Source organism: Phalacrocorax aristotelis, chromosome 2 (genome assembly GCF_949628215.1).
Source record: "Phalacrocorax aristotelis chromosome 2, bGulAri2.1, whole genome shotgun sequence".
NCBI lineage: Eukaryota > Metazoa > Chordata > Aves > Suliformes > Phalacrocoracidae > Phalacrocorax > Phalacrocorax aristotelis.
The window spans coordinates 155350982-155368183 of record NC_134277.1 but is presented as its reverse complement, the minus strand read 5'-3'; the positions used below and the strand labels follow the sequence as shown (position 1 = coordinate 155368183).

At 39.0% G+C, this 17202-nt stretch overlaps 1 protein-coding gene across 1 annotated transcript in view; it reads right to left on the bottom strand.

Annotated features, from left to right (window-relative positions):
- Positions 1-4007: 4007 nt before the first annotated feature.
- Positions 4008-17202, bottom strand: part of FAM91A1 (family with sequence similarity 91 member A1) — a 29918-nt gene continuing 16723 nt past the window's right edge. Inside the window, exons 16-24 of the mRNA XM_075085759.1 lie at positions 16967-17115; positions 16374-16508; positions 14092-14205; positions 13086-13158; positions 11670-11819; positions 11054-11161; positions 10638-10761; positions 9492-9561; positions 4008-7151 (exon numbers count right to left, since the gene is read on the bottom strand). Coding sequence (XP_074941860.1) covers positions 6975-7151; positions 9492-9561; positions 10638-10761; positions 11054-11161; positions 11670-11819; positions 13086-13158; positions 14092-14205; positions 16374-16508; positions 16967-17115 — 1100 coding nt within the window. The 3' untranslated portion in view covers positions 4008-6974. The remainder of the gene's footprint in view (positions 7152-9491; positions 9562-10637; positions 10762-11053; positions 11162-11669; positions 11820-13085; positions 13159-14091; positions 14206-16373; positions 16509-16966; positions 17116-17202) is intronic.

The window sequence follows — 17202 nt, the reverse complement described above, 5'->3', positions numbered from 1 at the left end:
TTTCACTGAAGCTGCCTGTTGCTGGAAGACAATAACAGGAGAAGTGCTGACACCTACCGGGCAAGACATTTGTGTGTCTAGAAACCTCAGCGTGGTAAGTCCTACTGCATCACTCGCACTGTATAGTCCAGTTAAACAAGCACATGATTTCAGAGTATGCCAGCTACTGGATCTGATTTAATTTAAAAAGTGATTGGAGTAAAACTTCATCACTCATTTTCAAAACGTTTTTTGTTTTTATACAACGAGTGAAAATGCAATCTAGGCCAATTCACGTTGATTGTTCGAAGGAGTTCTGAGAGCTGGAAAAATAAACCACGGAAGTACTTTTCCATTTCTATTTCTTCTCCCTGCTACATGCTCAGCACCTTCATTTTTGTGTCTAACTTCCTTCCCAGATTTTTTGGGGTAGAAATTGTCCCTTAGGACTTGTAATTAAGAGGTTCATTTCCATTTCTCTATTCCATGAGAGGGAGCTCTAGGATATAACAGGCCAGACAGACACTTCTCCCCTTCTCCCAGCACTTTTCTAGACTATTATTCCTTCCCTTTTCTCATCACTAGCTTCTTTTCATTTCCACTTCTGTTTCCCAGTTGAATATATTCCTTCTACTGCAATGACTCTTTACAGTCAACAACATTGGGCCAAGACTATACTCACTGAACCTCGTGGCTTATAGACATGCCATATACATTTAGTGTCAATGTTACGTGGAACATTTTATTCATGACAAGTGACTTAATTCTTCCTGTTGTTTCTAAATATCTCTCTTCTTGGGACCAGGGACCCTGTTGCCCTGTAGCTTTTGAAGAAGCTTACTTATAAATTGAAGAAACAACAAAAGAGTGTCTTGCCAAGCCAAATCATTCAATCAGAAACCATGCCTGAACCCACGTCTGAATTCAGCAGCGCCTTGGAAGTAAAGGCCCACATAACCCTCAGAAATTTAGAGCTATCAATGTACGCAATGCTACCCTTCAAACAGGTGGTTGAAAAGCAGACTTGTGGCTAGGACAAAAGCCCATGTGCTTGGAAAATAGAGATGGAAAACAGAGTAGCAGAGGTCCTTCTACCCCCATATTGGACTTTATGCAATAACTGTGCTGAGGAAAAGTTTTGAGCTTGCTAAAGGCTTTAGACAAGAAAAAAAACCCACATAAATATAATTAATAACACGAAAGACATAAGCAGAGATTCAAGGTTAGATTTTGCACGTGCGTGACAAGCACAGTGTAAAGTGACCAAGAGGGACACGTAGGGTAGCCACAGGCAAACAGCTGAGGCTGAAGTGCAAAAACCCGCAAGATACAAAGCATCAAGAAAAAAAAGGGCATCACAGAAAACGTGATAGCTTTTCTGCCTATAGAAAGAAAGCTGGCAAAAGCTACAGTCCAGGAAAAACAAGTTTAAGTCTTATGATGATAAAACCATAAAAGAACTAAACCCTAATTCATTTACAAACCAAATGGCAAATAGGTTGAAACAAGACAAACACAGAAACCACTGTTCTCAAGTGATACTATCATTGACTTATACAGGACAGAAGCAATTCAGAAGACACGATGGAACAAGCTATGAAAGCCTTGCAACACATCTCTTTAGTTTCTCATAGTGCATTTTTTTCAGCTGAGATGGTTTCTACAGACACGTTACCTCAAGAAATAAATGATTCAGACAGTTCATTAGCATTTCTGTCTTTCACATGGGGAAAAAAAACCCCAAACACAATAGGATAGAAAAGTCAATAGAAAAGCAGCCTCTGAGGTGAGGAAGTCAGGTTAGCTGCCAGTAACCACCAAAAAAAAACCTTCCAGTACCGACCTACATAACAGAGCTGCAGAAGAAAACCCACTACTTCTAGAGAGCCGCAGCTGAAACAGCGGTGTGGGTTTCTCAGCAGCAAAACTCACACCCAGAGCGTGAGGCCGCATAAGCTATTCAGAGCTGCTGGATGAGGAAAGCAGTAAATTCCCCCCATACCAGACACCAGCAGGTAAGACAGAACCTGGAAGCACATCAACAGCTTACAAGATGCTGTGGCCACATGGTTCCTTGCTGCCGTTCTCAGCAGCATCACCCCCCTTGTTCAAGGTCTCAGTCCTCAGTACTTTGCTGCTGCCCCGGTCTCTAGCCCCAGCCTTCTTGTTGCTATCAAGTTCTCTTGTCACCGGCTCAAAGTAGCTGGCACCACATTCATAAAGCTGGTCTAATGCTGATAGTTTAGTAGCAATGAACTATATAGTTATACAAAAATGTGTTGTGCTGTATTACTGGCTGAATGTTCTGCTATACTAGCGTCCTCCAAACCCACAATTTGAATTTTGTCTAGCATTTGACCCTGCCCTACTTAAACAACAAGTGTATGAAATCACTTCATGTATTTTATAGCCAGGAGCATAGAATAATGGAGGTTGAAAAGTACCCCAGGTAGTCTGTAGTCCAACCACCTGCTCAGAGCAAGGTCAACCATGAGATCAGATGAAGTTGTTCAGGGCTTTATCCAGTATTTCTGAAAACCTCCACAGATGGGGGCTGTACAACACCACTGTGCAGCCTGCTCCAATACTTGACTGCCTTAATTGCAAAAAAAGCTTTTCCTCATATCCTTTGCGGGGGTGGGGAGGGACCAACAATAAGCAATTTTAAGAAATTAAATTGCTTTAGTACAGAAAGATATGAGGAGAAAACATGGGTCACCTGTGCACCTATTTTGAGGTTCTATCACAGTTCTGCTGGGACATGGAACAACTGTTTTCTTTGAGTGGTTGGGAGGGTAGAGGGGAAAGCAAAGGATGGAGAGGGAGAGCCTAGAGAGACAGTACATAGATCCTTAATGTAAAGGGACAACAATTAAACAAATTAGGTCTCCATTTATTTGCAGGAATCCAATATCAGTAGTCATTAAAACGGTCACAAACTAATGCCTCCATCATGGTATTCACATACTGACACTTTTAATTCACTTTGCGAAGCTGTGCAGAATCACCTAACGAATTAAGGATACAAGGAGGTACCTGCAAGCCTAAAGCCTGCGTTACTGAAGACAGAGATGGATCCCTGAGCTACATACCTCACTGCAGCCCCAGAAATACTTTATGTCTCTGAGCCCAGCTCAATTCCTAAAGCCTGCCCAGTCCCAGCTCACCAGAAGGCCCATTTCCAAAAGGCATTTGTAGCAAGTGGTTCCTAAGCAAAATGATCTTGATTATCAAAGACACCCAAAGCCTTCTTCAAAAAGCATTAAAAAGCTTGGCTTTGTTCCAGGAAATGGGGAGAAGGATTAATATTAGCTTTAAGTGCTGAACAATAAAACCAGATGAATTTCAGCTGTGGTCCTAAAGGAGCCTCGTGCTCTATCACAATGACAAAGCTAGAGGCATGCATTTAAAGTATTCAAGTGGAACAAAAGGACTTGAAGCTGGGGGGGTGTGGGTGGAAGGGAAGACAGTTACATACACATTCTCAAGAAAATCTAAGATAGAAGGAAGGTTCGAACCCAAGGAGGAGGTTATTACATTTCTTTCACCATCTAGGTCTGTATTTCTTCTTTATACTATAGTCAGTCAGAATCTCTGCAGTTACACTGCTAGGATGAATCCTTGGCCTGGATTACTTTAAAGAAAGACAAATGACAAATTTGGTCTTATTTCTTCCAAGTTCCCAGTCAAAAAATGTCTTTAGTCAAAGAAAACTGTTAAAGACACCACATGCACAAGTGCCTTCAAATATCCAGTATCGAACACTACAGGTTTAGATTGTGGCTGAAAAGAGTATACAGAGCATACATCATCCTTTTGAACTTTCCCTTCCTCTTAGAGGTTAAGCATACGTTATGGAGAAGACTACAATAAAATAAGGGGTTTCCATTGATAATATGGCATTTCTGCAGAATTGCACGCATACAGGGAAAAGCGGCTTCGATGACATTTGGTAGTCTCGAGCAATACAGTAGTGAGAAAGTGGCATCTTCCTGCTGTGCCCAAGAAGAGACCTACTGCCCGTGAAGGATTCTGCACATGGTTTGACCTACACCACTGTTTATTTGTAAACATTTGTTACATGTGCCAATAATTTAATTGAACACAGACTTCATACAATTCGATGCATAATATTAACAATGTCACACTAGAAGAATGCAACTGTATTCAGTTACATACTTTAAAACCTTCAAAACACAAACTATTTGGAACACCAAAAAAGGAAAATTTGAGAACAATAATGGAAGAGGGGAAAAAAATGTGAAATAGTAAGTCACGATCAAAAAACCTGAAAACATACATAGCACACTTTCTAGCTGGCTCCTGAACATTGGCAGGTATAACCACCTAGGCTGAATACTAATTGGGTTGTGCCAAAGCACAAAACCAACCTCTCTCTGCAAGTTAAAAATCTTGCTGAAGACAGGAACTTAAAACAGCTTTACAATGTGTGATGTTTGAGATTTTTCCCCACTGTCAATAAAACTACCTGAAGAAGAGAAATTGATTTTATTTGTCTTTATTTGCAATACAATATAAAATAGATTCTTTTGGTATCTTTGAGATCTTATTTTTTACACCATATTTAAAACAAAAGTCACACACTTTGAGCAAAGCCTCTGGACCATCCCAAGCACTGGAGCTGTAGTCAAGCTTCAGGTATTTTATGGACTTCTTTGGTTGCAATCTATTCAGTAAACTTCAGATATGCAGACTTGAACATTTAAGTTCCTAAACTAGTGTTGAAGCACCTAAATTAGAGTGGCTTGAGTTCTAAAAAACTGCAACATATCTGGAATTCTCACCATCAACTGTAAGATTTATGGGTATTGAACAACTCTGAAGAGCAGGCTACTTTTATTTAGAAACTTTACTTTAGACAACCTAATAACGAAGGGTATCCTTCACTTACTAACACTGAAGAATATGCAGTGAGAAGAAGAAATTTTCATCCATTTTCAAACTTCCATCCAACTTGCGTTATCATCACTTTATATACTAGTATACACAGTGGATGACAAAATTCAATACAATATGCCAGGCTAGCTCATCTACTACAGCTCACTGTAGCACTTAAGAGTAACATTTATAGTAGTGAAAGTGTAAGCCATCACCTATTGCTTAGTTCCTCTACAGTGCGAGATATTGGCTTAATGTCCGCATAACAATTCTCGCAGTAAACGTTTCCTCTGCTGTTTCTAGCAGATTGACATCCAATTCCTCTTTAATTTATTTTGAGGGAAATAAGGCAACTTAAGAAAATGCTAGGGAGAGTATGCACAGCCGGTACAAAAGTCACTGTAGTGTAAATGATCGACTTGATATAGATAATCTAGCTCTGCAATATTCACAGAATACTAAGTTCAGCTGCTGTTGGTAAAATACAAAAACTGGCATAAGAAAGCAGCACTGAGCAAACTGAAGTACTACAGACTTCCAGTTTCTTAGAGCGCAAGTCCTATGCTTACGCTTTAGGAATGTATGTAAAGCAAAGGAAAAAAAGAATGAAATTTTCACAGTTGTAACTGAAGCCACTGCATTATCCTATCGCAGTACGTTTGTCCTTTTCAAACTTCTCATGTTTTTTTCTTACAGCCACACAGAACAGCATACAAACCCAAATGTTGCCATTTTTCTCCTTGCTGTTATCCAGCATCATCTATGCCACGGATTCTTGGTCCATTATGTATTGTAGGCTACTAATGACAGGATGGTTAAGCCTCATTTTTAATTAGCAGCTCCAGTAAAGAAGACAGTTGGTAGAGTACTTTAGACGGCTGGGTTAAAAGTCTTAACATTTTACATCTCTTGTTCTCCTCATGCTAACTGGGACAGACTTCTTTTTTTCAAGCTGACAAAAAGTTGATAATGCCCAATACAAACAAAAGTGAAATCATGCTACATAAGAACATCCCCCACAAATAGAGCCAGAACATGATTTTAGGTAAAACAGCTCACTGTTAATGTTTGTCATAATCAGCAGCTAATGGTTCAAGGAATACAGATTCAGAGAAGTCTCTGACTACACATCCTCTGCTGTTCTTCCTTTGCTAATGTCTGTCATGTGAAAAATCAAGAGCTTTGTTCTTTCAAATATTAATCAACAGGACAGATCTCATTATCTACCTTAAACTCAACTTATGACATCAGGATTTTTCCTACAGGAATCATCACCAGCTTCAAATAACAATGAGGGACTAATTCAAGAGTGACCAAATCTTAGACACTCCTGGTTTCATACAAACAGGAAGAAGAATCCCTTATCATGGAGAACCCCATGAACAGAGCCAACCACTTCAGCCCTTCCGTAATTCCACACCTCCATCAAATTGTGCCCGAGATGAAAGTGTACCACTCATCTTCAAAGTGGCCTTAAGTCATCAGCAGACCTTTGAGTTTGCACTAACTCAGCCTCCTGCAAGCATCAAATCTCTTCCCATTGTACTGATTTGGCAAGGCCACAGCATTTAAGCTGACATACAGAATTCAACAATTCTTAGTGTCCCATATCACCATGATACTTCTTTTTTAAACAGTAGGTATCACTGAGCTTTCAGAGGAAGAGCCAAATCTCTTACCTTTATATGGAAAGATTTTCAGTAATACAGTACAAAACTAAACAGAGTTTATGTCTGAGTAACGAACATAGAAAACTACTATTGCAATTTTGTGGTGACAGCATAGAAATTTAACAATCATCAGAAAGCCTAGAAAGGACGTGTTTATTTATAAAAGAAAGATTGTCTCAAGATAAAAATAGTGCTGACAGCTAAAAAGCTCCTCGTTGCAGCAAGATATGCAGTAATGAGTAACAAGTTCTAGACGGTTTAAGCATTTCCCCAATACTGCAACACAACACATTTTTTTAACACTACTTTCACATGGGTTATGCTGCAGCAGCAGTACACTTCTTAGTGGTTGGCACTAGGAATTAACCATAATAGAAGAAAGGCATTTAGTGATCAATGCATGAGAATCCCTATTTGACCTGTTCCTTAGGTGTGGCTGAAAAAAACTGAGGAAGGGGACCATCCATTCCATTCAGATAATACACCTTCTTTGAAGATGAGATTCTTGGCAGGAAGTGGAACACCCATATCTGCAGAAATAGGCTGCAAAAGTGAGCTTGAGGAACCAGCATCATGGAGCTGATCCAACGCTGAAATACCTTCCTAAAAGCAACAGGGGAAAAAAAAAAGTGTCTTAAAACGAAGACAAATAATTAAGGCTTTAACTGGTAGAATATTACAGGTTAATCGAGTCTGCAAATACACTTCGTGTTTCTGAAGTCTGTTACTTTAATCCAATAAATACCAAAAATAATGGAAGTGAAAACAGAATAAAGGGAAGCATAAAATAAACATGCAGTTGCCTCAGCTGCATCTGTGCACGCATTATTCGGCTTCCAAGAAATCTTCAGAGAAGCCTGATGCTTAAAATTGAAGGAAGGACCTAGCAAAGTGAATGTAAAGCTCTAAAATCTTCAGGACAACTATCATACTGCTCTTTATCTCATACTGTGCTAAGAGCTATACGTATATTTGGAGACACTGACTTGACCATATTTTGAGTAGTTGCATTTCCCAGAATTTTGGTTTTCTCAGCTTAAAAATCACTTCAGCATCTTCTTTCTTTTTTCCCCTCTCTATACAGATCATCATCAAGAAATCCTAGTCTTGTTTAGTATCTTTATCAATGATCTGTATGAAGGGATCGAGTGCACCCTCGGTAAGTTTGCAGACGACACCAAGATGGGCGGAAGCGTTGATCTGCTCAAGGGTAAGAATGTTCTACAGAGGGACCTGGGCAGGCTGGATCAATGGGCTGAGGCCAATTATATGAGGTTCAACAAGGCCAAGAGCTGGCTCCCGCGCTTTGGTCACAACAACCCCATGCAGCACTACAGGCTTGGGGAAGAGTGGCCAGAGAGCTGCACAGCTGAAAAGGACCTAGGGGTGTTGGCTGACAGCCAGCTGAACATGAGCCAGCAGTGTGCCCAGGTGGCCAAGAAGGCCAACAGCATCCTGGCTTGTGTCAGGAATAGTGTGGTCAGCAGGAGCAGGGCAGTGATTGTGCCCCTGTACTCGGCACTGGTGAGGCCACACCTCAAACACTGTGTTCAGTTTTGGGCCCCTCAGTACAAGAAGGACATTGAGGTGCTGGAGCGTGTCCAAAGAAGGGCAATGAAGCTAGTGAAGGGTCTGAAGAACAAGTCTTATGAGGGAACTGGCGTTGTTTAGCCTGGAGAAGAGAAGGCTGAGGGGAGACCTTATTGCTCTCTACAACTACCTGAAAGGAGGCTGTAGGGAGGTGAGTGGTGGACTCTTCTCCCAAGTAACAAACAATAGGAGAAGAGGAAACGTCCTCAAGTTGCACCAGGGGAGGTTTACATTGGATATTAGGAAACATTTCTTCGCTGAAAGAGTGGTCAGGCATTGGAACAGGCTGCCCAGAGAGGTGGTTGAGTCACCATCTCTGGGGGTGTTCAAAAAACATGTAGACATGGCAGTTCAGGGCATGGTTTAGGATGTTGGGTTGATGTTTGGACTTGATCTTAGAGGTCTTTTCCAACCTTAATGATTCTGTGATTCTATTCTATGATTCTAAAAGTGTATCTCAGATAACATCGAAGAGATTAGGACAGGAGTCACTTGAGGCTGTTTGACAGATGGTTTCAAGGCTTCAAACCTACTAGGAATCTCCAACATTCTCATGAGGAAGCAGTTTCAGGGTCACATCATCCATAATACTACCTGGTTAAGTAACCTGCAAGTTCCTTCCCCGACTGAAAAGTATCATAAGGCATAAGGAGCTAAGCAGATTCCATGTTACATGTGGATATGCCTTGCTAGCATAGACTTCCATGCAGAATTATAGCAGGCTGTGGACCTGGCATTCCTCCTTGCTTGCTAAACAAGGCACCTATTCTCTATCTATGCTCTTAAGAAATCCTCCCAGAGTACGCAATTTTACATATTTATAGTCTTTCAACACCAAGTTCTATAGGATCTTAGGACAAATGCAAAAAGTATGCTGGTACAAAATACATGTTAATGTATTTTATTTTTTCCCAAGAGAACACAGTTGACTTGAGATGCAGACAAAAATCTCAAAAGATTAGCATATCCATGGTTTGCACTAAATCTCCCTAACACATCTAAGAAGCAACCAAGTAACCAGCAGAGTAGGTTGCTGTAACAGGAGGAGTAACAAACAATTCTGCTGTGCAAGTCCCATAAAAAATAACTACGAAACTAATTACACACAAGATGTAACCACAGAAGTTAAGAAACAAGTATTAAATAAGGCTAGAAAAGGGATAGGGAAGTACTCACTTCTTGCTACCAGTAGAATTTGAGGTTGATAGTGCTCTTAATACCGTTACCATTTAAAGAAGAAAGCAAATAAAACAAACCATGTGTGTTTCCATACACCCAGGAATGGCAAGGAGGAGGGCAAAAAGGGATGACAGACCTTAAAGAGTGATTTACATCTGGATTATTGTTCCTTACCTGGAATGAATGAACAAAATTAAGGACCTGAAGAGACAGCTTTCTACTGGAATGTAAGAGTTTTTGAAGGCTGTCAAAAACAAAAAGAGAAAAAAATTTACACACCTTGGACATAGTTTACTAGTAAACTAACACCATAGTAACTTGCTCACAATTAAGTCTAGTAGTATCTAACATCATGTGACAAAGTTAAAAGCTTTCATAGAGAAAGCTTAATAATATTGTCGTCACTGAAGAGGCGCTCAACTATCTCATCTGCTCTTGAGTCTAGTCAGCTAAATGCTATTTTCCCTATCAATTACACCATGCTAAAGCGAAACTATTGCCATTGAAAAATGCTGTTTTACATAAGATAATATATTAGGCTTTATCATGTCTCATTCTTATCTAGGACAGTCTGGTAATATGACTTATAAGAAGCAGAGTAGTGACACGTTAAAAAGCAGGTCAACTACTATAATAAAATCCTTAACCCATGTTTTCAAGCAGCCTTATTTCTGGTCCCCAGAACCAAGCTCTAAGCACTCCCCCCCAAAAAAAAAAAAACAACCCAGCCAAACAAAAACACAAACACAAAAATCCCATTGTTGAAAGAGTAATCTTTCATAAAGAAAAGCTACAGTAAAAAGCAGAAGATACCTTGATCATAAGCCATGATTAAACTTAGCAAATAAGATACCAATAGTAAAGAAAATGTCCACAAGAGCTAAATGCATTTTACATCAAAGCATTACCAGTAAGCTCCCTCTCCCTTGGAACAAGGGCAGGGGTAGGAGGGTTGGGAGGAGGAAAGAAAACCTGTGCTAGGCTAGGAAGAGGAAAGGAGTAGGACGCACCCAAATTTACTTTTTTTCCCCTGATCTGGTCATAGCCAGTTTACTACAAAGAATTTATCTTCACCTTGCAGAAACTACAAACATAGCCTATTCTTAATCTTACCGCAACTAAGGACTACAAGATTGTACATCATAGCTGGTATCTATGAGCCAAAAAGCAGCCACCTTACACACCAGACTCAGGTATTCTATGAAACGTAGCTCTGTTCTGCTCCTATAGTCATCGAGTTATAGGTTATAATTTTTTGCAGAAGCTCTGGGCATAACACATACAACCTGTTAAACCTGTAGCTGGTAAGTTAAAGCTTACCTTTCTTTTCTACATAATCCATGAGTGGCAATTTTTCTGCAGACTTTCTGATTCAACTCAGAGCTGAAGAGTGGAATGCCAAAGCATAATTCCAGAGGAACCCATTCCAGTTCTGTTGTGGGTACTGCAGAAAGAAAACCAAGAGACAACCAAATTTTAAGAAAAGACAAAGCAAGAATATTGATCCTAGAACCAGTTCTCTCAGATCAGGATCCACTGGACAGTTCATACTTATTAAATACAGTTCATTTACTGAACTGCTCAAAAAATTTTAAGGGAATGTGAATTTTAAAGAGGAAGAACAGTTCGCATTACTGTGCCAGACAATAATTAAACAACATGTGTTCAGATCCTTAGAAATAAGATATCTGATCAGATTGAAAATGTTTAGTACAAGCCATTTGTCATGTTTTTACCTTCAAGGCTTTGCTTGACTGCCGAATCCATTGAGGTTTCTTCTATTACCATCTCAAATGATTCTGTGCTCCCATTTACATCAGATCCCGATGCTAGTTCAGCCTCTCCTAAAGGTAAAGTAATTCTTACATAAACTTTTAAGTGAATATAAGTTTAGATACCACCTGATGTAAGGAACACAACACAGGATTTTCCCAAAGACCATACAGCAATAAAAACTAGAGAAAGGGATATGGAGAAATGTAGGCCTGACTCATTTTAGGACTAAAGAGTCACTTAGAGATCCTTAACACACTTAAAGATTAAGTCCTGGCATACAAAACCAGCACAATTTACTTTAAATGATTTGAAGTTTTTTTTCCTTCTATTGACTGTTCTAGTCCAGTGATTTTCAGCCTGTATTTTCTATTTTTGAGCTAGTCACAAAGAAGAATTAGCAAGTAAGTACTTAGTAAGTATTGCCAACAGATTCACACTAAAGAAGGGTTCCTATCTGTGTTGGATAGTATTTTGTAGAGTTCCAAATCAAAGAATTATAACCCTTTAACTTTGCTGAAGTTGTTGTATGTGAAATTAAGGGAACACAGCCAAAAAAGACAATTATTGCTAACTAACCTCTTCCATCAGAAGCATCGCTCAGCTTTCTGTTAGCATGCCGACTTGTAGGATTCAACATAGTGACATAGCCACAAAAATGCTGCAAGTCTACTTTGTTTCTCAGTATTTGTAAAGCCGTATGAATGCCCATGTTCACACGAGAGAAGTCTAGTAGAAAACAACACATATTCCAGCTTAGTTTAGTAGAAGCCTCCTCCATAATAATATAGTTTGTCTCTAGGCCAGGCTAAGATTTTTTAGCTGGATTTTCCTCTCTTGCAATGCTCCAGGTTAATGATCACATTGGTAGATCTGCGATAACACCTAAGTGATCACAGTCTTCTCACACCAAGCAGTAATTGGTATTTTATAGTACAGTAGAAGAGCCAAGGAAGAAGAAACATGCAAACAGAAGATGATCTCTCTCTCACAGACACATACAGACAGCAGAGTTGGCAAGGTGCAGCTTGGAATCTGATGTCCAGCTCTTTCAGTGCCAGCGTCTTTTATGGTAAATTCAATACAAGATACACATTCCAAGTATCTGAAATTCTGAAGAGTTACAATACAGTATTACAGGGTAACAAGGAGTTTCAACACTGAGTCGCTCATGCTAGAACTTAGGGATTTTGCCTTCAAGATTTTTCACATAGCATCAAGTCAGAAGAAAACAGACATCCCAGTGACAACAAATATAAAAGTAACTAATTTTGAGCCTAGGAAAAACTAAATTAGGAAGTGAGTTTTACTTCTAGTTGGCCCAGATTCTTCTGAGTGGCAGCTTAAATAACTTTAGATTTCATACCTGAAAATTCATACTTTTACGACACCTCTCAGCTGGGAAGGCTCAACTATCCAAAGCTTATGTCCTACTCATCAAGGAGTATTTCAGAACACATTAATTCCTGCCTTTCAAAGTCAGTTGAGCTAGGCAAACTTTGAAGGAATAGGAGATTTTGCTAGCAAAGCTCTTCCTGGGGAAAAAAACTCCATAATATTTCCTAGTACTACTACTTAAAGTAAGCTTCTTCATTTTTGGTCTCACCTGTCCTACAGTTAAGAGATGCTGAACAGACTATACAGAAGATTTATTTATGCAGTTAATAAATATGCTAGTTAATAAACAAATATGCACAAAGGAAGACTCAGAGGTGTTTGTGGAAGTTAATTCTTTATATCTGTGCGAGGAGAGAAAAGAGGCCAGACAACACATTCTAATTAGGACAGAGAAGATAGAAAGGAGAAGACCATATCTCTAAGCTCAGAACAGACTTGTCAACCATTTAAATAGTCTTTCAATTTTTCTCATCTAAGTTGACTCATAAGTCCAAGAAAATCTGTATTAAAAGGATTATTGCAACCTTACTGCACAAGGTAATGTGCAATAAAATTAAATATGCTAGTGTAGAGATTACATTAAAGACAGTCAGTTACCTCCCTGCTGCTCAGCTTCATCAAATGGGAAAGGTATGTGCACTGTTTCTCCCATTCCGTGCATGCCATGCCCCTGAACATCAAGAAATTAAATTAGGAACAGAAAAATATAGTCATCAGCTTAGCTTAGTCCTACTTGTGCTCCCTTTTAGGGAGTACCAGTCAAGTTGATGAATCAAATAAGCAGCTTGAGATATTTATACATTAAAGTTCTTGCTTAGCTGAAATAAGTAATTAAATAAAATATCACACCCTTCCCCCTAAAATCCATGTGAGTAAACACAATGAAGTTAAACTTCACTGAAGAGGAGCAATTTTTCTCTCCATTTAGTGGTTATAAACAGATTTCCTAATAGCTGAGCAAAACAGTTTCCACCCGTAAGTACAGAACATTTTTGAGCAGTCAAGGCTGTCACAAATGAGCCTCTGAGAATGTGTAATTTTGTTTGTTACAATATTAAACATGTATTTATTTGAATGATTAATTCTGAGAGTTCAGTTGAATGAAAGAAACGGAAGAGGAAGTTATTTTACTTCTCCCAAATAGACAAACCCACTCTATTTCTGCTATTTGTGATAAAAAGCATGTTTTGCTCATACTTTACTCTAAGAGCTAAATACCAAGCACTCCAAAAAAGTGCACTACTTAAATAACACTTCATACTCTCAGTTACCTTATACCACTACTGTCTAAAAAGCTTGTGGGCTCTTCACTTTCATTCCAGTTTCCTACATCCCCACTCCCATAAATCCCCATCTCATTTTTAGCTAGCAAAATTCTGTTATGTCTGCCCATAATACAATAATGCATACATAATATGCATTCAGTTCAAAATCCACGTCTTAACCACCACTGAATCACAGCGGCACTGGCTAAGAAAGTTAAACATATTTTTCAGCTCTTGGCAAAAGTGTAGCAACCTACATTGTTTATCTCCTCTACCACGTAACAGCCTAACTCAAAAAATTATGCACGTTTTCATCATTTATACAGAGCACTCTGTACCTGAATTAGAACAGCAGAATGCGTTAAAGCATCATTCAACATTGTGAGCACATTTGAAGTAGGAACTACTCCTGGGTCGTGACCCCAAGATGTTATTAGTAAGCGATCATAACCCTAGAACAGAGAAGTTAAGAGTATTTACAGTAGTAATGGACTATCCAAGCACATAAAGTGAAATACTAGAGTTAAGCATTAGCATATTGCACAATTAGGAAGTTACCACAGGTAACTACAACTCTACAGTGTTATACTTTGTACCAAGGTTCATTCATGGTCATATTTCTGGTAAAGACAGAATTTTGCCAACCTCAAAGTTAAGATGCTATTTTGAACAGGAGGTGTCTGCCACCAATTCCTGTAGAACTATGTGGCCATCACAGCAACCTCCTAGCAAATAGGAGATGAAAATAATCCCACATAAGTTGAAAAGCAAAATAAGCTAGATAAACTAACACTGTCAGAGAACAAAGATATACCTGTCCTGAAAATACCTATCCAAGGGGGAGGGACAGGAAGACAAGAACACTGACTACGAAGTAACTTCCTAGTTTCTCAGTTTTCAAGATTGAATTCCCCTGCACCTCCATAAGATTTATAGAAATGTCTTGACAGTGCCCTAAGAAAATGACACTGTAAAACAGTAGCAGGAGAGAAGCATTTGCATATGCACACAGGAGAAAAAGCTCCAATAAGTTTGTGATGGTGCAGAATGTGAGATTATTTAGTACAAGAAAACCCGACCTATCAGCACACTGAGATTCAAGCAGTGTTGAAGTTTTCCTAGGCTACCACACTGAATGCTTTTTACTAATACAAGCACACAATCCATACACTTACCAGTAGTCTCAGCTAATGACAGACCAAGGTTTGAATCAACCTCATCACCAATGGCCTTACAAAATGACTTCTTTGCCAGAAGATGATTCACTTAATCCTATGTTATCTTAAAGTAAGTCTTAGAAATAGAAGTATCTACAAAATATTTTCAAACTAGAAAAGACAGGGACATGTGAAAGAGGTTTGAGGAATGAAAAATACATCTACAAATCCTAGAGCCAGAGATGACTGCTGATGTAGGTACATGGAAGAACACACACCCCTACATACCATTCTAATATATTTAGCTCAAGTATCTACTCAGAATGATGAGATGAAAACTGTAGAGGCCTCTCTGCAATTTTAAATTTGAACAATATTATTTTACAAATTCCATTGTGAGCCACAAGACCCAAGCACTGCTAAGCATCTGCAACATTTCAAATCAAAGTCAATAGATACAACAATTTTTGGTTCAACCTCTCAACTTTTAGAGGTTGCCAAGGCCACTTCCACTTAGGTTTGCCTAGCATACAGAATACCTAACAGTACTCCTTTGTGGCACATTTGGCCTTATTAGCATCTCAGAGACAGAACGGGGGAAGGCAGCACCTGAAGTCTTTCAGGCATGAGTCGATCGCCTGCACTGTTTTGTGGGACTCCTTGCCAAAGCACTGTATAGATACTAATAAGTTAGGTGGATTCAAGGCTGGAAGGAATTCAGGAGAACAACTGATCACTGCAGAGACAAGAATTCCAGTCTCAATCTCTATATACACAAAAATCACATACAGCTCAGGAAGTTCCAGACCAGAACATGGGAAGGAATGGAAAGGCCTTAAGAGGAAGTATTACATATTGTGTTTATTCTTCCTACTTCTAGCCACTGCTAGAGACAGGCTAGTGGTTGAGGAAGACCTTTTGTCCAACCTAGTGCAACCTTTACTAAATTATTCTGTCATTTAAGCTGTATGGAAAATTACAATCTAGAACTTCAAAGTCTCTATCACAGATTTCTACAGTGGACAAACTGGAAATGATCATCTTAGCCATCTTGTAAACCCGGCAAAGTTGTACGCAGAGGTGTCCTTTCTTATATAATACTAGAATGAGCACAATATACTATGTTTCTATCTTTTGATATAGCTCATCTACATCTTTGTAACTCTAAGGGTGGGCTTACAAACCTATATTCACAATGACTGCTGTACCACATTTTACGCTAAAATTGAAAGGGGTGGCATCAAATACACTAGAGTCACATTGTGACAAGAAGAGAGACATAAATAGCATTCCTTTTTAGAACCTAGAAAGAAAACAAAACGAGATGCTACATAAAACTTGCTTCTAGAAAAGGTACATCAATGCATTATACCTCTGGCTTCAACTGTTACCTCTGAATAGCGTACAGGATCTCTCTGAAATGTATGGGGAAGGGAGGGAGAATAAATCCGTGCATACACTACCTGAAAAATGTCTGGAAGCTTTCGAAGACGTGTTCCTTTGGAGAGCAACAGAGAGGGCGGTCCTTGTCCAGTTATATGGTAAATATATAGCTTGAACCAAACTGAACTGACTTCTGGTATCGCAGGTCCAATATGCTGAAGAGATTAGTCAAGAAATTAGAAAGAACCTAATATTGCAACCTTTATATGTACAAATGTCAACTTAAGAATCAACAGTTTTAGAGAAATAAAAACCTAGTTTTGCAGCACAGGAGTTCAAATGTATTACTCTGCTACTGATGATATTCTAGGCACTTTGCAAGACTATAGAAAGAAGACAGTAAGGTATTTTCTACTAATATAAATTCAAGAACAAAATATCTGTCATTGAGTCTACTTGAACTGATAAACTGTTAATAAATTAAACTTATTTTTCCTAAGTATTCCCATTTTTCCCTCACTAAACACTTCTTTTTAGATTAATTGCAATAATATTCTTCACACCAATAATTGAGTCTCTTTAAAAGGGACATCTAACAGATGTATCCAAAACAGAGCTTAAGAGATATTATATTACTTGGTAGCAGGGGGGAAAAAGACCAGTATTTTTTCACCTGGGGCGTACAGCTGCTAATAGGTCGAATTTCATTGGTGAGCGGTGCCATGGAAACCAGCAGAGTATAATTTTTGTTGAGAACTCTGCTGCAGGTAGCTGGATCCAAGCCAAGCAAACTCTCACATCGTAAGAGGTCCAAGGGAAACCCTATGTTGAAAATGTAAGATTCTTAAATTATCACCTGAGATGGAACATACACCCAACATATTATCTCAGATTTTCCATTCTCCCCTG